General features: G+C 47.7%; 1 protein-coding gene across 1 annotated transcript in view; it reads left to right on the plus strand.

The window, feature by feature from the left end:
- WDR59 (WD repeat domain 59) overlaps positions 1-23,037 on the plus strand; it is an 885,758-nt gene that overhangs the window by 759,557 nt on the left and 103,164 nt on the right. The window contains exon 23 of the mRNA XM_078670030.1: positions 469-541. Within this exon, the coding sequence (XP_078526156.1) occupies positions 469-541 (73 nt within the window). The remainder of the gene's footprint in view (positions 1-468; positions 542-23,037) is intronic.

Here is a 23,037-nt window from a genome sequence, read left to right on the forward strand (position 1 = left end):
AGAGAATTTGGGGCTGAATTCTCAGGTTGGGAGTTCACAATGGATCTGGATGGATCATTGTGTTTAGAGGACAGAGAAGGTTGGTGACAGGTTTTTATGGTGGAAGTTCACAGTTGCTGGGAGATTCACCTTCATGTCTTGAGCTCTCAGGTGATGGTCCTTCATTGTACATGATCATAAGAACTGGCTTGTGTTGTTCAATTTTATAGACATTTGTACATACTGCAGCCTTCATTATGTACCTTAACACCCACAAGTCATATTAAATTGGAAGTTAAGACTTGTCCACCTCCTTAGGCATGATGTTTGTACTTCTGAGCAGTGCTCTATATTATTTCTCTATCATTTGTGCTATGCACAAATAATTATGTATTGGACTGATATACATGAAGGACATGCATTAACTGTGGACCATTATACACATGATGTAATATGAGTGAATATTTATTTTTCTCTTACGCCTAACAGCCCAGCCTCACTTCCTCTGGTTCCTGTTCAAGCACATCAGATCTTGGAATATGCAGCAGCGGCTGGAATATAGGTATTCAATCCATTCAATATTTGTGGTCTAAAAATAACATTAGTAACCAGAGTAGGAGCATCGGAAGCACAATGCCACATATCTACAGAAACGTTTAAGCATTGTCAGTGGGAGGAAACTCTTCACTGAAACACAGAACAGGTGTCTTGTAGCAGTGCTTTTACAGCTGGGAAAGGATTAATACAGGGGTGAGTGGTCATATTGTGAGGTAGAAACTAGATGGTGTAGAATTTGAAACTGCCATACTCAGGTTGGTTTTTCAGATGCCAGCTTGTGGGTGCCATAGCATCTGTGGTCCTCTCTCACTCAGTCTCATATTCAGAAGGGGGATGGCAAAACAGTCATAGTTGGGTGCATGCATTTTTGAGAGCGACCATTATTATCCTTCCTGATGTCCTCAATGTATCCTTTGTGGTTTGCAAGTTTGTAAGCTTCTAACAGTGGGAACTTTGTTGTGCCTCTAACCATGTTTCTTACACATCCTAGTTGAGACCATTCGCCACGAGGACTGTCAGATCAAGCAGGAGAGGCGTAATTTTATGACTCCTTTTGGGCTCAACTACATTTTACTAAACAACACAGAGATTTACCTCCTAATCAACATGTTTCTTTGGGGTGGGCTGGAGGATTTATTCACTGCAGGAGGCACCTTGGTTTTAGGTCTTCGGTACAGGACAGCTTTAGCTGGCTCCTGTTTCCAATGTACATAAACTGGGCTTTGGGTCAGCCCCTTGTGGATGATTGGATAGATTTATTGTCTATCTCAGTTGTCCCCTCTGGATTCTCTGGCTTTCCTCTCTAATCTTATATTTGTATTGCCCAGGAGAATTTCAGTCTGTGCGGTGTTAGGATTGGTTGACTTGTAACCTTCCACTGCTCACATTGCTTTTATTCAAAGCAATACTTTTTTCTTTTTCTTTAACACTTCAAGAACTTCCAATCCAATTCCCCTCTAACCCCTCCTAACCCTCCCCCAACACACCTCACCCATTAACCCTCCCCAGTGTTGAGCCTTTTGTTGGTCTGAACATGTATTTACTGAGTTTTAACTTCATCACTTTCTTTTCTCCAAGCATTTATACAATCAAAGCGATTACAATCATTGTGTATGTTCGTTCTTATTTTACAACTCCAGCTTCCCCCTACATTTAATGCCTTGTGAGACAAAACCCACCCGTTTAATCCTGTATTATAAAGTACATTTCTACTGAAGAACTAAGAGACCATGCCAAGGTATGATCAAAGTATAGATCTAACCCTAAATCAAACTTGTTGCCCCTGTCCTGGTACCCCTCCTTTTGTACACATGCTGGTTTAGTAGTTCAAATCAGGAACCCCTCTTCCTACGTGCATCACTCCAAGTGTAAAATTGAGATAACTAATTCCCATAATGTAACTTAACATAACTCATCTTAACTTTTCTCCTTTGTAGAATGCGTCCCGTAGGGGCGAGGCTTCAGAGATCCTGGATAAAACTGTCGCAAACCTCCTGAAATATATCTAACTGGTCATACTGGCTGTGGGTTATATGTTCGTAAGAGGTAATTTCTTACATTTCCCATGGCCAGAAATCTGTGGTGGGACAGTCTCCTGGCACAGTCTTAAAATGCAAAGCTTTGCTGTGGCTAATGCAGTAGTCATCCAGCGTGCCCGTTGATGGGCAGTCTCAGAGTACAAGTCCATTGTAATCTGCAGTGTTATTCTAACCTCTATCCAGAATGGATTCAGTGCAGTACGCTCCCAGAGCAGGTGAACAAAATATATTCCTGGGGAGTCAGTTCTACAACATTTTACCTGAGGGAGAACTTCTTAGGAGACAAATACAACCTGTGAAGCATTTTATCACAGCTCAATTTCCAATGTGCTTCCTTACATGGTTTAAAATAGGAGCACATAAGTTCTGATCAATCGTCATCCAAATAGGTCAGTTGTAAACTATTTGTCCACTACTCTCTCAAGTGTTGGGAGACTGGATAAAAAAATTGGTGGTCTATTTGAATTTGATGTATGCCAGACATTTGTATGTTCTCCTCTTCCTTAACTCTTCGAGTATAGTGGATGTCTTTGTACTAATGGAGGTGAATCTAGTAGCTACCTGAGACAGTGGATAAGATGTTGATAATCCCAAAAATTACATCACTATAGAGGCCGTACTTTTCATGGACCACATTTTTAGGTGCCCCACGGCAAGAAAATCAGATATGGATTTGATGGCTCTAGATTCCATTGTCCCCGTGTTGTGTGTGCCTCCAATTTGTATTCCATTGCAGTATTGCACCCTATGAGCTCATTCATATGCAGCCTACATTTTCCCCTACCAAAGTGTGGGCTCTGTAACCTTTTTATTTTAGTGTCTCCAGTGCATTGTATATGTGCTAGTTGGTGCTTCAGCCAGTATGTTTCCATATGTGACAGTCGGAGGCCCGTGCTCTCAGTTACCACATGTAGTTTGACCGTTTTGGCGCATGGATTGCACCCTCCCCAGTTAAAAGTTTTTGAAGATATAAATATACTGTTCATCACTTGTTGGGGTATGCCTAAATGGAGCCAGTAGAAAAGATAGTTGAATCAAGGCATAACATTCATCTTAACCATTTGTGTCTTACCCCACATCAGTACATTAATTTGTGACCACCTTACCAAATAAGATTACAATTTTGCAAGCACAGGTTTATGTGACTGTCGGAGAGATGGGAGGAACCAAAATCTCGGAGGCCTGATAAGGTTCTCAATTTTGTCCACTTTTTTTTAACACTAGCAGGGCAGAGGTAATCATGCAATGATCTTCTTAGAAAGAAAATGGTATCGCTTTTAAGAGTTAAATCTTTCCCCAGGATACTTTGGTATGGCCGTGATAACGTTCTTTTGGTGTCCAGTCCGGTTGTGATGTTTGTCCATTTTTTCTGCTCTATGCCTTTGTTTTCTTCTCTTTTCCACACCGTACAGGCTTCCGAAAACAGACGTCCCCAGGCAGCTCGAGAGAACACAAAAGGAATGATGAGTATGGGGGTTTGTCCAATAAAAAAATGAGGAGTGAAAAGAACAACCTTCACCACACCCAGAGAGGCCTTCATAACTGTATAATAGAGAAGCACTTGACCAAGGCAAACTTTCCTTTCGCCCTCTTCCCTTTTCAGACACTCTTATGATTAGTGAGGTCATGTTGCCCTTTAATTGCTCCCCCTCCTCCTTTTCACATCTGCAGGTTGATGTCGTTTAGGAAGGCAGTTATGTTCTTTGTCCGACCTCCTCTATGGAAATGGGCCCGTACGTTTCTCTGTATACTGCCCAACACTGTGCAACTAATAAAACAAAGAAAGAATTACCAAAAGAAATAAAAACCTTTAAAACGGGTGATGCAGGCTCCCAGTGGTGAGCGGTACGATATTATTCAGTGTGCTCCTCCCCGCCCCTCCTTTTCCCACTCACTTCAGTAGCCCCAACTCTCCCCAGGGTTCCGGCTGGACCGCTGGCTCTCCTGACGATCCACCACTCCTCGGTTCACACGTCCGGATCGTCATCTTCAGAGCTCTGGTCCAGGTTCCAGTCTGAGACACTGGTGTTCTCTGGCTCCTGTTCTTCGGCTTTGAACAGTGGCGCTGCGGCTCCTTCCCGTCTGTGTTCTTCCGTGTTCGGTCGTCCCCTTACAGTGTCTTACAGCTTCTGGCCACACCCCGCTTCCTGCGGGCCTTCCTTTTCATGGCTGGTCCGCACAGTTGATTGGTCCTCCTGCTGGGTTTCTCCATTGGCAGCCTGTGCTGGAGTGGCGGTATGATTAGCCCTCTGGCGCCCGGACTCCAATGCTCCTGATAAGACTGCATCCAACCAGGCGGGTCTTGTTATATTCAGGTTTTGGGCCCTTCGCCCCCTCAGTTACATTCTGCCATGCCCCTCTAACCAGGCAGCACTTCAATCTCGAAGTCCTGCAAGTTGGTGGTAGACCAATGGACGGGGTGTCGTTATGCTGCTACTGTGGTGCCTCCTGTCGGTGGTATTGCTTCACCCTTGTCCTAGTTACACCGTGTATCCTGAAAATGTGGAAAATCAGGAAATTCGGTCAACAATAGACTAATTCTTCATTTGAGGCATATGTGGCTGTAGGTACAGATGGTTACCACAAGTCCTCCATCTAGTGTTGGACTTGGAAGTGTGCAAGTTGTTTTTCTTCAAAGAAGTCTTTTGAGTCACAAGATGTAGTGACTCCTCTTCTTGTAGTGACTCCTCCTCTTGTCCTCGACTCCATTGTAAAATAGTTTTGTCCAAAATCAGATTTGGACGTGTGCTCCTCAGCTCAGGTTCAACACCATCTACCGTCAGTATTGCTTCAATCGGGATTCAATCCTTATTTCTCTACTTATTACATTGATGTCCATTTTGTCTTGGCGGTTTTTATTCGACTGCTATCCTCATAAGCCATCGCCCATCCGGGCGGAATTTCTCGGAAACGTTCACTCCAACGAATGTTAACTTGATGATGGAATGGAAGCCCTTTCGCTTCTGCCCATCTTTCAGTGCCAATTTGCCACACAAGACCTACTTCAGGTGTGCAACTTGTGCCTGTCCTCAGAATTCAAGGAGATAACAAGCGAGGCATGAGAGTCTTTAAGATTCAAAAAGACACTCCGAGATTAAAGGGCTCAACAACTCAAGGTGTCTCGACGCAGCACCAAACAAACACCTGATCTCTTTGTTTCAGAAGACCCAGAACTCTAGGAAGCGGCCCATCCATCGGCCACTGTTGAAGGTAACCTTTCGCCCTATGATAGCACTGAGATGGGAATGCACAACATCACTCCTGGGCCAAATGTGAGTACTTTCCCCGCTCCACCTCCATCCCGGCCACAGTAAATGTCGACGAAGACTCGAATAGCCCAACATTCAAAAGCCAAGACTGTTGTTTGGCTGCTGCCTTGGACACGTCCAGCCACTGGGCTAAAAAAACAGTGCAAACAGCACACGTTGACCCCAAGCTCTCTACTTTGGGCTCTAGTTGACCATGGGACCCAAAAGCTTCAGAGCCAAAACAACATTCCACCTCTGTGCCGAAAAAATCAGTACCGAAAATACCATTGCTGAAATCGGCTTCAGAGCTAAAAAGTTACACAGCTATTGAAGACTCTGGAAACATGACCAATACTCTATCCCACCTCAAGAAGATCTGTGAGATTCTTATAACACAGAACCACTAGATAAAATAGATCTGGATCTATATCCAGCCACACCATCTCCCCCTGATGAAACAACAACTTATCATGACCTTATAAGTAGAGTGGCTACTTTCCATAAAGTACCCCCACACACTAAGCCTATAGAGGGCAATTTTTGTATTTGAAACCCTCTGGTTCAATCAGCTTTGGAAACAGTATCCGCCATTGCTGCAGGGTATGCTCAGGCACATGCAGGGCATATTCAACGACCCAGTTAGGGCTAGAGTCATCACACTTAATGTCGATAAAAAGTACAAGCCCTCACCAATTGACCCTATGTCTATTGAGGGACACCTTACACCTGACTTCCTAGTGGTAGCCAAAGCACATAAAAGGGAAGACTCAGACAACTGGTGATGTGTCCCTACTGGTTAAAGAGAGCAAAAAGATAGATGCAGAAGGTAAGAGAGCGGCTGCACAATCTACCAATCATTGGTGAAATGCCGACTCCATTGCTCTCTTATCACTCTATAACAGGGCCCACTGGGATGAAATGGAAGTGATTCTCCAACATCTTCCCAAGGAGTACAAAAAGAGGGCATATCCAATTGCCTCATAGGGAAAACTAATTTCAGAGGCAACAATACACTTTCCCTCGGAATGGCTGGCACAGCAGCTTGAGTTGGTAATCTAAGCCTAATACTTAAGACATGTCTGGCTAAGGGGATCTGGCTTTAAGCTGGAAGTTCATCAAAACTTACTAGCTCTCCTCTTTCATGGGGAATATCTTTTTGGATCCCAGGTAGACACCCTCCTGGAGAAAAAAAGGCTATCGAGATGGCGAAAACAAGGGGTGCATTACAAACATCGCACCATGGCTCCTTTCGCCTCTCACTTTATCATGGAGGGTCCAAGGCAACCTCCCCTGAGACATCCACCTCCTCTCATAAACCCCACACACAAACATCCTCCCCATGAGGATATTATAGGGGTTCATGTAGAGGAAACAATAACAGAGGCAGGGGTGAAGTAGGTTTTACCAAACCTTCCACCACCAAGCCCTGATTTACCTACCATTCCCCCATCACACCTGTTGGGGGAATATCACCTCTGACCAGTGGGTGTTGGACATTACCCAACATGATTTGCTCCCACAAATTACCCACACACCATCAGCAGCTGCTCAAAGAGGAAGTCCATCTCTTCTACAAATGGAGCGGTAGAACTTGTGCCATTACACCAACAATGCACAGGAGTCTATCCACTTTACTTCCTTATTCCCAAAAAGAACGTGTCTCTTCGTGCAATCCAGGACCTCAGACCACTGAACAGGGTCATTACCTCAGAGCACTTCCACATGGTCACTCGTTAATATGTCGTCTCTCTACTTCAACAAGGTGACTTCATGGCCGCCTTAGAAATAGAGGATGCATACTTCCACATTCCAATTCACCCAGCACATTGTCCGTACCACTGATTCATATTAAACAGACAGCACTTTCAGCTCAAAGTGCTTCCTTTCAGAGTCACTAACGCCCCCATGGTGTTTACCAAATGCCTAGTGGTAGTAGCAGCCTACTTACACAGGCCAAACATACACATTTTCCCTTATTCGGATGACTGGCTCAACAAAAACACAAACTACCAGAAGTGTTTTCAACACACTCAAACTATCCATACAGTCAACGCAATCAAATCCCCTCCAACAACACAACCTTACCTAGGGGTCATCCTCAACTCGCTCATGGGAATAGCTTATCCAAATGCTGCAAGGATTCGATCCTTTCAAACACTCATTCCACAGTTTCACCCTCAGCAACAAATATCAGTGAGAACAGTTATGCGCCTCATAGTCACCATGGCATCATTCATAGCCATAGTACCTCATGCCAGACTCAATATGTGCCAGTTGCAAGAAAGCTCAGCACATCAATGGACTCTGCGCAAGGACAGCTGGAATCTCTAGTGTTGGTCAGCTGTCTAGCTTGCCGCTCTTTCCAGGTCTTCTAAAGCGACAGCCATTTCTAGACCCATTTCCGCAGAGATCCATAACAGGCGTATCACTCACAGACTGAGGGGCACACTCATGGGAGCGGACTGTGCAGAGACACTGGACTGTCAAACAAACACATCTCCATATCAATCACCTTTAGATGCTAGCTGTTCATCCAGCGCTGAAAGCATTTCTTCCCCACTTCATTGGCAAAGTAATCATTATCAAAACGGACAACATGACTGCGATGTATTATCTGTAAAAACTGGAACACCAGGTCCTCTCAGCTATCTCATCTGGTGCAGAACATCTGAATGTGGGCTCTGCGACACAATATTAAGCTCCTAGCAGAGTACCTGCGGGCCGGGAGTGTACAGCGACTTTGCAGATCTCATCAGCAGGATACAACAACAAGTACGCGAGCGGAAGATCAACCCATAAGTCCTCCTCCCATTCTTCTATCATTGGGTCACCCAGACTTAGATCTCATCGCCACAGCAAAAAACGCCTAAATGCCAAAACTTCACATCCAGGTTCCCACACCCACATTCCAAAGGCAATGCATTATGGATGAGCTGGTCAGGGATCTTTGCTTACGCTTTACCACCTCTCCCACTGCTTCCATTTGTGATTTGCAAATTTCAGCCGATGTCTCTTGCCCTCACCTTAGCGCATGGGTGCTCGCAAACATCTTCCGGGGCAAAGAAGCTTGGTCTGTGGTATGACCGGGGGCCGCAGAGTGCTAGTCAGAGGGCTGTGTAAGATGGGCATAGGGGACAGGAAGCATGTAAATCTAAAGGCGTAGTTGTGCAATGTGAAACCCGGATTCCCCACTTGACTAAATTGTGTGATCCTAGGCAGTTGTTTTATTTTACTTTCCTTTTTCTTTATCACAAATAAAAGGGCCTAGAAATCCATACCTTCAGGATGTGTTCTGTAGGAAACCGTCTCTTGGGTTTGATTTTAAAAACTATAATGTTGTCTATGTATAATATCAAAGCGATACAAAAGGGGATGATGGACGGAGCGTTTGACCAAATCAAACACTCACCCCTAGTCAACTGATCTGGGTTTAATCCATCACCATTCTTTAGCCCACTCAGCCACCCCATTTCAGACATGGCCATATGCAAATCAGTCTGACCCTGTGCCTCATGGGAACAGTCCAGCCCGAACTGCCAAGCCATGTCTTCCATGGACCGGAAACAAGCATCCTGGGACCGGTTTCGGATTCATAATCCTCATCAGCCAGGCTATCTTGAATCCAGTGGCCAAGTGAGCAAGGGACTCGCGTCTGAGCATACCCTGCCACACTTAGGGCAAACAAAGCGATACAAAAGGGGATGATGGACGGAGCGTTTGAGCAAATCAAACACTCACCCCCAGTCAACTGATCTGGGTTTAATCCATCACCATTCTTTAGCCCACTCAGCCACCCCATTTCAGACATGGCCATATGCAAATCAGTCTGACCCTGTGCCTCATGGGAACAGTCCAGCCCGAACTGCCAAGCCATGTCTTCCATGGACCGGAAACAAGCATCCTGGGACCGGTTTCGGATTCATAATCCTCATCAGCCAGGCTATCTTGAATCCAGTGGCCAAGTGAGCAAGGGACTCACGTCTGAGCATACCCTGCCACACTTAGGGCGAACAAAGCGATACAAAAGGGGATGATGGACGGAGCGTTTGAGCAAATCAAACACTCACCCCCAGTCAACTGATCTGGGTTTAATCCATCACCATTCTTTAGCCCACTCAGCCTCCCCATTTCAGACATGGCCATATGCTCAAACGCTCCGTCCATCATCCCCTTTTGTATTGCTTTGTTCGCCCTAAGTGTGGCAGGGTATGCTCAGACGTGAGTCCCTTGCTCACTTGGCCACTGGATTCAAGATAGCCTGGCTGATGAGGATTATGAATCCGAAACCGGTCCCAGGATGCTTGTTTCCGGTCCATGGAAGACATGGCTTGGCAGTTCGGGCTGGACTGTTCCCATGAGGCACAGGGTCAGACTGATTTGCCTATAGCCATGTCTGAAATGGGGTGGCTGAGTGGGCTAAAGAATGGTGATGGATTAAACCCAGATCAGTTGACTGGGGGTGAGTGTTTGATTTGCTCATACGCTCCATCCATCATCCCCTTTTGTATTGCTTTGTTCGCCCTAAGTGTGGCAGGGTATGCTCAGACGTGAGTCCCTTGCTCACTTGGCCACTGGATTCAAGATAGCCTGGCTGATGAGGATTATGAATCCGAAACCGGTCCCAGGATGCTTGTTTCCGGTCCATGGAAGACATGGCTTGGCAGTTCGGGCTGGACTGTTCCCATGAGGCACAGGGTCAGACTGATTTGCATATAGCCATGTCTGAAATGGGGTGGCTGAGTGGACTAAAGAATGGTGATGGATTAAACCCAGATCAGTTGACTGGGGGTGAGTGTTTGATTTGCTCAAACGCTCCGTTCATCATCCCCTTTTGTATTGCTATGTATAATATCAACCCAGCACACTCAGAGGGAGCACATAACAGCTGACTTACCTCTTTGTTTAATATTGGCATTGCTGTCAGATTGGAGGGAACCATTAATGTTTCTAAATTCCTGTTTGAAATGTTACTTGAAAAAAATGCTTCTCAATGCTCTGATATAATCTGATGTACTAAGGTGAAACGCTTCCACATGCCAATGAAATAACCTTTTTGAATTTTGATGACTCATGTTTTTGCAGTTTGCTGCAAGAAATGAAGGTGTTCCTACAGTTAAGTGCTAAGTGTTAAAAGGCTTGCCATTTTTTTAAAACACATTTTCATATGGTATCACATTTTAAAATGTAAATGCGGAGTCAAATAAACCGCAGTCCAGTGACTGTGAAAGTCAGGAGGGCTGCGGACCTTACTTTGAGTATCACAGTCCTAGTTGCTCCCACATAGGAACAACAACCATGGTTCTCCACACTGCTCGAACTCTCAGTAATTCTACACCAGAGACTCCCCAATTGGCAGGCCCTTCTAACAGAGAACCAGGGTGCAGCGAGACACCCATATTCCAGATCTCTCAATCTTGCAATCTGGCTCCTGAGGTCTTAAAATTTCAACACGTAAATCTACCTCAACAATATATGGACATTCTGGGGGGCGCAAGGTGGCTCACGACCAAGATGGCCGCGCACCTCTGAGGCTCCAGCCCAGCCGGGCAGCAAACTATCCATTAATGCCATCCTTTTGCAAGTAGGAACAAATTTACCCTTAATGCTGTGTGCCCCGATCCCTGCTGAGTCCGCAGGTACCTTTCATGTGCGCCAGGGCAGACGGACTGCAGAATAACATACCGCTGCTGCTGGGAGCGGGCAGAGAGAAGCTTGGGTGGAGGCACATACCCGGCAACAGTAGCTGGGGCAGCCCGAGGCCAGATCTGTGACGGAGAGTCGAGCGGCGGAGGGCTCGCTCATCTGTCCTTTTAGCCCTCAGGTGTCGGAGCACAGAACACGGAGCTGCGCTGGTGAGCGCCGTACCTCCCCCCCCCCCCCCCCCCCCCTCCCGGGAATTGGTTGTAAACGCTGGCGGCGGCCTGCGACGCTGGAGGCGCCCCGGCGGAGACCCATGGAATGTGCAGCCCGGGACCGAGAGGCCGCTAAGAATAGTCGCGGAGGAAGGCAGGTGAGCAATATCGGCTGGACCCCAGGGTGCCTGACAGTGCCGGTAAGCCCTACAGAGGCGAGCTGGGCAGGACGACTTTCCACCCCCTTGCCAAATGTTATTGATCCCGGAGGAGCCCTCGGAAAGGTGCGGCCGCCATTTTTAATCGCCGTGGAGGGCAGCACCACGGCGAGTATCCACCACCTTCACAGCCCTGATTATCTCCCGAGCACTCTATAAAGTTAAATGAAAAGTGGTAAATTAATAGGTCAGTTCAAATCTTGATTGAAACAAGCACCAAGGTCCAAATTCAAATTCCGATATTCCGGAAATGTTGATGATTCTTTTATTTGTCTGGTAATGGACATACTATTCTTTTCACATGCAGTAGGTGGTGCATGTAAATGGTTTGGGGTTCCGTTTTCTTTTCTTACTCTATATTTTCCACTGGGACCTTCTGACTCTATTATCTCCTCTCAACTATACTACATGCTGAGTGCCAATGGTTGAATAGGGGGTCCCATTTACTTATGAGTTCTGTTTGTCTATTTTGGGTTGCAGCCCTGAGGAAGTCAATGTGTGTACATTGATCACGACGAAACACGTGTTGGCTGTATCATTTGGAAGAAACAATTTATCTAATGGAATGAACTTCAATGTGAAGTAATAAACGCTGTTGGAACAACCTTTCTGGAATATCGGAATTTGAATTTAGACCTTGGTGCTTGTCAATCAAGATTTGAACTGACCTATTAATTTACCACTTTTCATTTAACTTTATAGAGTTCTCGGGAGATAATCTGTTTGTATTGTGGTTTTATTCAGGTAAAACCTTGTGGATGTTGGTAACCGCATCTTCTGCCCTGGAAGCACCACTTCATATTGTGACTTGTTACTAACCCGGGATTTTGCTGAGCGCCCTGTTGACTGAGGGTTACCTATCCTTTTCTTGTACCTTCACAGCCCTACATGCTTGAGGGGCCTGGTAGTAACCTCCACTGCACCAATACCCCCCACGTCGAACATTGTTAGCCAGGACCCTGGTACTCAGAGTCTCATAGAAGGAGACAGGTAGCGCCGAATAAAGACAACGAGGGGCCCGGGGGAGCCGCCCCGTCCTTGACACGTGCGACTAGCTGGCCCCAACGAGGCAGTGACCCGACCTTCTATCCTGCGGGGCCCCTGTGCCCTACTACGCCATTCGGACCCGCGAAGCCGAACTTCTATTACTAGCCCTTTTGTAACCACAGTGGTTAGCCACCAGCGGCGGTCACTTGCTCTTAGCCCTGAGGTTCATGCCCCTGTGCGGGCTCCGGACAGGACGGAGGCCCCCCGCGGATGATTGCTATTACTGCCGCTGCTATTTTGACACTCGCAAACTGAAACCTGACTAGTACTCGAAGATGCAGCTGGCCCCCGTCAGAACTACTGCACACTATGCTCCTTTCCCCTGGGAGCTGACTCCCTTTGGGAACATAACCAAGAATCTGTCGAGATGGGACGCACAGACGCTAAACAATCGAAGATCCCATTCGAAACACGCAAGACGCCCAAAACGCAATCCGCTGAACATGCAGACTCGGATGCCGCAGGAGAGATGGAAGAAGACTGGAAGGCGCTCCTGCTGGGCATGAGACAAAGCCTCACGTCTATAGACACCAAAATGGACGCTATGAAATCGAGAATGGAAGTAGTAGTGCACAAACTCGATCAGCACGAACACCGCATCAAGGAAGCCGAAACCTGGGTATCAGACATGGAAGATGGTGCTACCGCCAGTAAATGTCAACTTACGCATATGGAAAAACTGCTCTGCGTCATTGCCGAGAAAAATGAAGATTTGGAGGTACTCTCCAGGAGGAACAACGTACGAATCCTAGGCCTGGCAGAATCCACCAATGTGGGCCGTATGGAGGACTTCGTTGAGAAATTGGTAGCGGACCTGTTCGGCAGGGAATCCTTCTCAGCTCACCTGGTAGTGGAGCGGCCACACAGGTCCCTGGCGGCTCGCCCCCCTCCAGGAGCGGCGCCACGGTTGGTGATAGCTCGATTCCTGAACTATCGCGATAGGGACACGGTTCTGCGTCTTGCTCGCGAGCGCATGCAAGTACACTATGAGAACACGACCTTGGCATTCTTCCCTGATTTCACTCGGTCAGTACAAGAGTCTCGGCGCAAATTATCTGCCGTAAAGGAAAAACTTCAAACGCAGGAGATCCCCTACGCCATGCTGTGCCCAGCAAAACAGAAGATTACTCATCTAGTGAAGCAAAATTTTTTTCAAAATCCGCAAGAAGTGGAGGATTATCTCAAATGTCACCGTAATGCTGCATCAGCGGAATCTGGAGCACGGGATCGCACCAGATCGAACTCTCCACTATTGGACCAGGACTGAGGAAGCTATTAACTCTATAACATTTGCAGGCCTCCGGGCCACTCTGCTACTGAAGTTTGACCTGCAAGGGTGGTGTATGAAACTGTTTACTACACATTTTTATATAATCTGCCCCCGTCCCGCCAGGTCTGCCTGTACCAAGACTGTACATGAGGTGGGTGAAAGTATGGAAGGCAGAGGTCGGGTCGTATACCCCTAGTGTTTCCCTACTTGGGCATTCCCCATACGGATATGTTATGCTGGGGAAGCACGAGTTGTGTTAGGTTTGTTCACGGGGAGGGTGGGTATTATGTACCTGGCAAGTTGGGGGAGCCGGAGTGGGAGGGGGGAGACAATGCCCTGGATGTTACATGGCTACCTATTCATGCATTAATGGCGACAATTGTGCGATTGGGTGAATGTCAATTTTACTGTGGTGATGAGGATAGTGCACAAGGCAAGCACATTGTTAAGATACTGTCATGGAATGTGCGTGGGTTGAACAACCTGAGGAAAAAGAGACCAGTGTTGGGGTATTTAGATCGGCACCATATTGCAATAGCCATGATACAGGAAACGCACCTGAGCCCTGAAACTATGCCTCTGTTTGCTTCAAGGTGGGCGTCATATCGCTCCTTTGCATCCTATTCCACATACGCCCGAGGAGTCACGATCTTAGTTAGAAAAGGGGTGGCATTTGTACCGGGAGGGACGGAGGCTGATCCGGGGGGACGCTACTGCCTCCTCTGGGGGAGACTCAACTCATACGATGTGACTTTTGCCAACTACTATGGCCCGAACATTGATGAACCTCACACACTCCTCCAGTTATGGGCCAAGATCCAAGAGATAGGCACTACATACGTGGTGTGGGTGGAGATTTCAATACGATGATACAACCTCGACTGGACAGGTCCAATACCTCTCATGCTCACTATACTAATTCAAGCAGGGTACTGCAGGAACTCATGGTAGACATCTGCCTAGTAGACTCCTGGAGGCATGCACATCCCACTGGGAGGGAGGGCACCCACTACTCGTCGGTCCATTACTCTTGGGCTAGACTAGATTACATATTTTTATCGGCAGGAATGGCACACTGGCTACTACACGCGACACACTTAGCACGTACGCACTCCGACCACTCGCCTGTCGTGGTAGAACTACAGACCCCGTTGCAACACTCCCCGTATAGGAGCTGGAGCCTCAATCCCGTACACTTGCAAGATGCAGTCTTTAAGGCAGAACTAGAACAATATATTCAGGACTTCTTTGAACGCAACATAAACTGAGTTTCTAGTGTTACCACAGTGTGGGAAGCCTTCAAGGTCACTGCTCGGGGGTGGTGCATAACCAAAGGTGGTGGTATCCTCAAGACATTATGCAACGACCTTAGCAAACTAGAAAAGACACTCAAACAGCTTGAAACCGATGTTAATACAAACCCAGGCGGACATTCCATTAAGGCCAAACTGCGCGACGCGCTGACAGAATACGAGGTCCTAGCTGACTGAGAGAGCAAGTTCCGAGGCAAGCCATATATAGCGAGAGAATATGGTGAGGGCGACATGCCAGGTAAGGCTCTAGCAGCAGCAATTAAGGCCCCGAGGTTTTCCAACTACATTATGACCATACAAGATGTGCAGGGTAACCTTCACAGAAATCTTCCTGACCAGCTCAATACATTCAAAGACTTTTACAGCACACTATATTCTTCACTGAGAAGGACCCCACTAGACCTGACGATCTACCTAGATGACACGGCCTTGGTGTGGCTGGGAGACACTCAACGTAAGTTTCTAGATATTAACCTCGAGCTAGATGAAATAACGGAAGCCATCATGCAGATGAAGTCGGGACGGGCCCCAGGGTCGGACGGGCTACCGATTGAATTCTATAAAGTATATGCCCCTATATTAGCCCCTATCCTTAGGGACGTTTTTCATGCAGCACGGGAAGAGGGATGCCTACCGAAATCTATGCGTGAAGCCTTGCTCACTTCATTACTTCAAACCGGGGAAGCCCCCAATCAGCTGTGACTCATACCGGCCTCTGTCTTTACTAAACTGTAATATGAAAAAAGTTTTAGCGACCAGACTCAACTTGCTGATGCAAAGACTTGTGTTACCCGACCAGGCGGGGTTCATTCCAAACCGTGCCACCGTGCACAACCTCAGAACCCTAGCCGCAGTATTGCAGGATAGTGACCCACAATGTGCTGCAGTGGCGGTCTTCCTCGACGCTACCAAAGCGTTTGATTCCCTAGAATGGGACTACCTGATGGGCATATTGTGCCACATGGGAATGCCTACCTCCTTCCTCCAATGGATACATTTACTTTATCACCGCCCGGTTGCATCAGTGCTCTTAAATGGAGCCAGATCCTCCCCCTTCCCTATTTCCAGGGTTGCCCCCTATCCCCTATCCTGTTTGCTCTGGCCATTGAGCCTCTTGCTGCAAAACTACGCCAGCATCACAATGACTAAGCGCTGATCTACCCCGCCAGACAGTTGCTTATTTCCCTATATGCAGATGATATGACTTTATATGTCCGCAAACGCCAGGAAAATCTGAACCCCATCCTCCGGGAAATCACCCAATTTGGGGCCATATCCGGAATTCAAATTAAATGGTCTAAGTCCGCAATTTTTCCCCGAACAGATAACACCCAGCCACACCAGCTAGATTACCAACTGGTGTGGGAATCGGAAAAACTCAAATACCTAGGCATATACATCACTAGGGACAGGAACACCTTGATAAGTGCTAATTACGGAACAGCTATAGATAGAATCACTGATTCCATCACTAAATGGCTGCGTTTGCCCCTCTCTATGGCAGGGAGGATCTCATTGATCAAGATGGTATTGCTGCCCAAATTGTTGTACCTTTTTATTAATATACCGTACCACCCAGGGACCTTTTTTTTAAAAAAACGCTTAGGACACAACTCACGAGGTTGATATGGGGCGGGAAACAGTCACGACTCAGCCTGAATACTTTGATGCTACCCTAGCATCAAGGTGGATATGATGTGTATAACTTCGAATACTATCACTATTGTGTGCAGGCCCACCTTGCGATGTACTGGTTCCACCCACCACCTTATATGCCCCATCTGGCGGTCGAGGATGGTTACATGGCGCTAACGCCCGCATCGGCCTACCTCTTGGGTTGCTATGCAGAGATGTTAACCATGAAATCCCGCCCAAAAGACATTTGGAGCCCACTCACTACTTATCTGTTAGCGCAAGACAATGCAGCTGATACAGGAATGGAGGGAACCATCACAGAGGCGGAGAATAATGCCGAACCTGGGGAAGGCCCTCCCTAGACATTCATAAAACAGGGCTACGTAGGGGTTTAAAATGTATTACTGCTGGGTAGGTGGCAAGAACCACTTGTGGCGATGCGGTGGAATCTAACATATGAATGGACAGTAATGTTGATACTGCAGGCAGATCCAGGTGTCGGATGATTGAGATCTTGTGAGCTGTGTCATCTAACTCCACTTGCATAAAGAACTGTCATTATCAGCACTGCATGTTGCTATTTCCTTCTGATTATGGGACCGTTTGTGCTGAAGGGACTCATGTCGACATCGAGGGGGTTAATGGGGGGGAGTTATTGTGAGAAGTTGGCCTGGTATATGATGTTCACTATTCTATTGAGCACCTTGCACCAGTCCAAACAACCCTTATGGTGATGGTTGTAAAGTCAACCTTATAGACCAGCTATTCTAGTGGTAGCATGGAAAAATCAGTCTTAGGCTAAACTCGAGAGGGCATGTGAAGCCAGCTGTTTTATCATATGCAATCCCTTTAATATCAAATGAAAGGACACCACACAGGTTATATATTCAAAATATATATGTATTTATTTCTAATCAACCCCTAGTACTCTTTATGAGCACAGAAGCACAAGCTTATAACAAGGAACTTAATATAACATACAATAAGTTGCACAATATGGATAGACCCTGGTGGCCCGCTAAACCATATACTAAAATAGAAGTATAAGTACCACGTCACGAACAATGGTAAGGCCTAGGGCCTTCGGAATCGCTGGGGCTACACTGGACTAACAGTAGTTAGGGAGCAGGAGGCCCACAGGATGCGGGTGCAGTGTCTAAATGCACACGCGTGCACCTATAGAAGTCAATGGGTGCGTAAAGTTAGAAAGTTAAAGAGTTAGGAATCTTCCGACTGGACTAGAACTAAACCACTTGAAACTAGGATACTAGGAGAGTAAACCTACACAGGAGCACCGCAGTACTCGCGTTACCTAACCCACAGGAAGCGGGTGCACAGGTCTCAAAGTGTGTCGGGTTTCGTCGTGGAGTTCTATGGAGCCTTGGAGAAAATATGCTGCAGGCGACCAGGAGAGAAGAGTCCGCTTGGATCCAAGGGTGGATCAAGGATGAAGAGTACCTGAAAGCAGAGGGGACAGAGTCTGGGTCACTAGCCAGTGACTAGGAAGGAACCAGGAAGGAACCAGGCGGTGTCGGGATGCGATCAGGTGCTGTCGTGAAGCTTGTCTCCGCTGCCACGTGGACCAGGAGGTGTCGACGACGACCAGGAGCTGGGCACGGACTGTAGGAGAGTGGGGTCTGCAATCCTATGGTCACCCCAGATTTTTGCTTTTTGCTTCACTGGTTTACGACTTTCCCTGGCTGTGGGCCTGATAATCAGACCCACAGCCTAGCTGTTCTCTCTCTAAATTGACAACCATGTACTTTAGGTGCATTTACCAATTGGTACTGAGCCACCTTATCAGTCCCTGTAACAGTGTACCTTAGGTATCCAGGGCATAGGTGTACCCAGGGCCTACCAGGGGCTGAAGCATGTATTAAGCCACCCCTGGCTGGCCATCTAAAACTGACACAACTGGCTGCATGACAGCTGGGGCAAGGTGGTGTAATCACCCTTTGCTATAGATATAGTATACCTATATCTAACCCTAAAATGGACACATATATTCCTATCAGTCACTCTTATGGAAGGCCTTATCAATCCTGAAGGCAGAGTGCTTGGAATTATGTGAGATGGTGCTCTGGCAAGAGCTGAGCCCGTTTGCAGCTTGCGGAACCAAGTCCTAATAGCTGTTCCATGATAACGCTATACCATATACTCTTAAGTGCATTATCAACCTCGCGGTTAAATGCTAACTCTGGTATAACATTATCAAAACATGTCAAGTAAGGTGTCATACGATTTGAAATACTACCCCCTCGCCAATTCTGGCGACGGGGGTAGCATTTCACCCTTCTAGAGGGACACGACATGTATGTAACTGTGAACCCCGGTTAAAGTTAACTCGAGCCTTGGCATCACAAAATGGATGCTGCCACCACAGACACAAGTCTGACCTCCTGCTGCTGGGAGTCCTTCCAGCGAGGGCGGCTTGGACAAAGGGTTTCTTGCTTTGGGAGGTGCTAGCACCACCCCAGACAGGATTTTGTGTATTGGGTAGGATAGGCCTGAAAGGAATGAGACATGCCTGGGGCACACAAGATGCCCTGTGCATACACCGGTTCAAACCAGTTGCTGGGGCACTCCAGCCCCAGCTCTGGCGGGAAGCCGGACAAAGGATAGGGGGTGTAACCATCCCCCTTCCTTGTCCCACCGAGGGGAGGGACCTAGTCAGTAGTGCAGCCCCCTTTAGCAGGATAAAGGTAGGAGCTGGTCCCATTCCAAATTAGATTAATCCTGAACTACTCTACAAGAAGAAACTCTGGACTTCGACGTTCTGCTCCACAGAAGACTGAAGAAATCTCCCTTGTGGGCAAGTAGTGTCCACCCTGCAACTGCAGGCACCATCAAGTGTCCAGCGGCTTCCCTTTGTCGTCTTCCTTCCAGGATCCAGACTTCAGAGCCCGACGAGACCCGGATTCCCAGACCTCTCCGACCTCAACCTACATCTGCAGCACAGCTGAGATCCGTGGGTGCGACGAGACACGTGGGACCGGCCATCTTGAAAGAAACTGCACTTCGCTTCCAGCACGACTCCCGAGGTAAACTCGACCAAGTGCTTTGGGGACTGAGAAGCCCCAGCCCCGAGCAGCCCCTGCACCGAAGATCAGCCCTCCAGCATCCACGAGATCTGCGTGGGGCCCTTCTGCTTGTCTGCTGCTCGACGCGTTGTCTGGTCACTTGCCGGCTGGCTAGTGGCCTCCTAGACGACGAATCTTGAAATCTTTGCTGCTGGTCTGGTTGCTCCAGACTGGCCCTTGCTCCCTTCCAAAAGAGGGGCACCCCGGACTCTCCTAGTCCGCACCAGACGTCTTTTCCACTCACCGCGTGGGTTGCCTTTGCCAAGGCCTGTTGACTCCGATTCCGGATCCGACACCGCGACAGCGAGAGCCTGCGTGGGACAGCTCGTGCCTCCATCCTGGTCGTCGAAGACACCTCCTGGTCCACGTGGCTGCAGAGTCAAGCGTCTACTCTTCACCTGATCGCGACGACAGCACCTGGTTCCTTCCTGGTTTCACACCGGTCACTGGCTAGTGACTTTGAACACTGTCCCCTCTGCTTTCAGGTCCTCTTCTTCACCGATCCACCCTTGGATCGCACCGGACATCTTCCTCCTGGTCGCCTGCAGCATCTTTTCTTTCAGGCTCCATTGACTTCAACGTGAGAACCCGACGCACTTTGGCACCTATGCACCCGCAGCCCGTGGGTGAGGTAACGAGAGCATTTCGGTGTTCACGGGTAGTTTAACTGTCCTAGTGTCCAGTTCCACAGTCGTTTTAGTCCCACCTAGTCAGGATTGTCCGTACTCACCTTTTACTTGAACTGTACTGTCCATAGACGTTGTTACGCATCTCGCGTGTGAGTTCACACTCTGCGCACGCGTTCCGTGGGCCTCCTATTACTTACTTAGTGTTAGTGTAGCGTGGTCCCATCGATCCTACAGCCTCTGGACAGCTCCATTCCTCTTATCGACTTTCACATTCCACTTACTTAGTATATGGTTTGTCGTGCCCCTAGGGCACCATTGTAATTTTGTGCAACTTGTCGTATTTTTCGTAAGAGATTGTCATGTGCTTAGCCCTCTGACCTCATAAAGAGTTCAGAGGTGTTGTTATTAATAAATATACTGTTTATTATCATAGCAACCTGTGTGGTGTCCTTTCATCTGGTATTCAAGGGGTTATATTGTGGTAAAACAGCTGGCTTCACATGCCAAAAGAGTTTAGCCTAAGACTGCTTTGTCCATGCTACCATTAGGATAGCTGGTCTATAAGGTTGACTTACAACCAATCAGCGTAAGGGTTGTTTGGACTGATACAAGGTGATCACTAGAACTCGTGAGCATCATATATCAGGTCAACTTCTCACACGGACTGTCCCACGAAGGCTCTCGCTGATGGGGGTGTTGGTTCTCGATTCGGAATCAACAGGCCTTGGCAAATGCAACCCACGCAGGAATCGAAGATGGCTTCTGGATCAGACCAGCAAGGTCTGATGGGCTGCTCCTTTTCAGGGTACCAAGGGCCAGTCTGGAGCAACCAGACCAGCATTGGAAATTTAAAGTTTCGTCGTCGCAGAGGCCACTAGCCAACGGGCAAGTGACCGGACAGACGCGTCGAGCAGGAAAATGCAAAAGGGCCCCACACAGCACTCGTTGAGTGTGTCGAGGTGATCTTCGGTGCAGTTGGTGCTCGGGGCTGGGACTTCTCAATCCCTAATGCACAACTTCGAGGGTGCCTCAGAAGTTGCACGGAAAGCAACTCGCTGGCTTTCCAAGATGGCCGGTCCCACATCTCGCGTCGCCTCCACGGGTCTCAGCTTTGCTGTGGATCGGGTCGAAGGAAGTCTGCAATTCCGGGTCTTGTCAGGCTCTCTGTTCAAGCTCCGGCGGGAGCAACGACAAAGCAAACTTTTGAGCGCTTGATGGTGCCTGCTTGCACAGGGTGGTCACTCCTTGACCACAAGGGAGATTCTTCAGTCTTCTACGTCGAGTAGGATGTCGAAGGGTCCAGAGTTTCATATCAGAGTTTGTCAGGATTATCAATAGTCTAAGGACACAGCTCCTACCTCTATACCAAATCTAGGGGCTGGATTACCTGCTAGGTACCTCCTATGGGTGGGACCCAGGAAGGGGGTGGTTAGACCCCTTTCCCTTTGTCCAGTTTCGCGCCAGAGCTGGCGCTGGAGTGCCCCAGCACCGGTTTGAACTGGCCTATGCATGGGACACCTTGTGTGCCCCAGGCCGTGTCTCATTTCATTCAGCCTTCCCTGCCCCAATCCACTATCTCCTGTCTGGGGTGGTGCTAGCACCTCCCTGTGACAGGAAACCTATTGTCCAAGCCTCCCTCGCTGGAAGGACTCCCAGCAGCAGGAGGTCAGACTTGTGTCTGTGGCAGCAGCATCCATTTTGTGATGCTGAGGCTCTAGTTAACTTTAACCGGGATTAATGAAAGTTACATGTCTTCTCCCTCTAGAAGCGTGGAATGCTACCCCCGTTGCCAGAATTGGTGAGGGGGTAGTATTCCAAATCGTATGACACCTTACACGACATGTTTTGATAAAGCCAAACCAAAGTTAGCATCTGACCGCGAGGTACATAATGCATTTAAGAGTATATGGTATGGCAAAATCCTAGAACAACTATAAGGACATGGTTCCGAAAGCTGCAGACAGGCTCAGCTCATGCTAGAGCACCACCTCACTTAAAACCAAGCACTCCAGGATTGTTAAGGCCTGCCATAGGAGTGACTTATAGGTGCATATGTGTCTAGATATAAGGTTAGATATAGGAATACTATACCTAAGCAAGGGGTGATTACACGACCTTGCCCCAGCTGAGTGATCAGCCAGTTGTGTCAGTTTGGATGGCCAGCCAGGGATGGCAAAAGATATGCTGCAGCCCCTGGTAGGCCTTGGGTGCACCTATGCCCTGGGTACCTATAGTACACTATACGGGGGCTATAATGTGACTCAATATCCAATTAGTTATGTACCTAGGGTACATGGAGTCCATTTTACAGAGAGAGCAGATAGCCTGGAGCCCTGATTAGCAGGATCCCAGGCCAACTAAGTCGAAAACCAGCTAAACACAAGGCAAACAAATCTGGGGTAACCATAGTCAGGTATCCACCTTCCTACAGTTTTTATTAAATTGTTGTAACTACGGGAAGGTGGCAAATATTGATTTGCAATGCAGCTTCTGATTTCCCCACTGTGTATTGCACTGATGTACCATACAATAATTCAATAAAGGTTTTTTGAAAAAAAAAACAATTTATGGACATTCTTAAGAGCAAGAAAGCTAGAGCTTTTTATGTAGCAAAGTGGAAAATCTTTTTCTACTATTGTCATTCTATTAAGATCTTTCAGACAACCAATC

This window comes from Lissotriton helveticus, chromosome 12 (assembly GCF_964261635.1).
Source record: "Lissotriton helveticus chromosome 12, aLisHel1.1, whole genome shotgun sequence".
Lineage (NCBI taxonomy): Eukaryota > Metazoa > Chordata > Amphibia > Caudata > Salamandridae > Lissotriton > Lissotriton helveticus.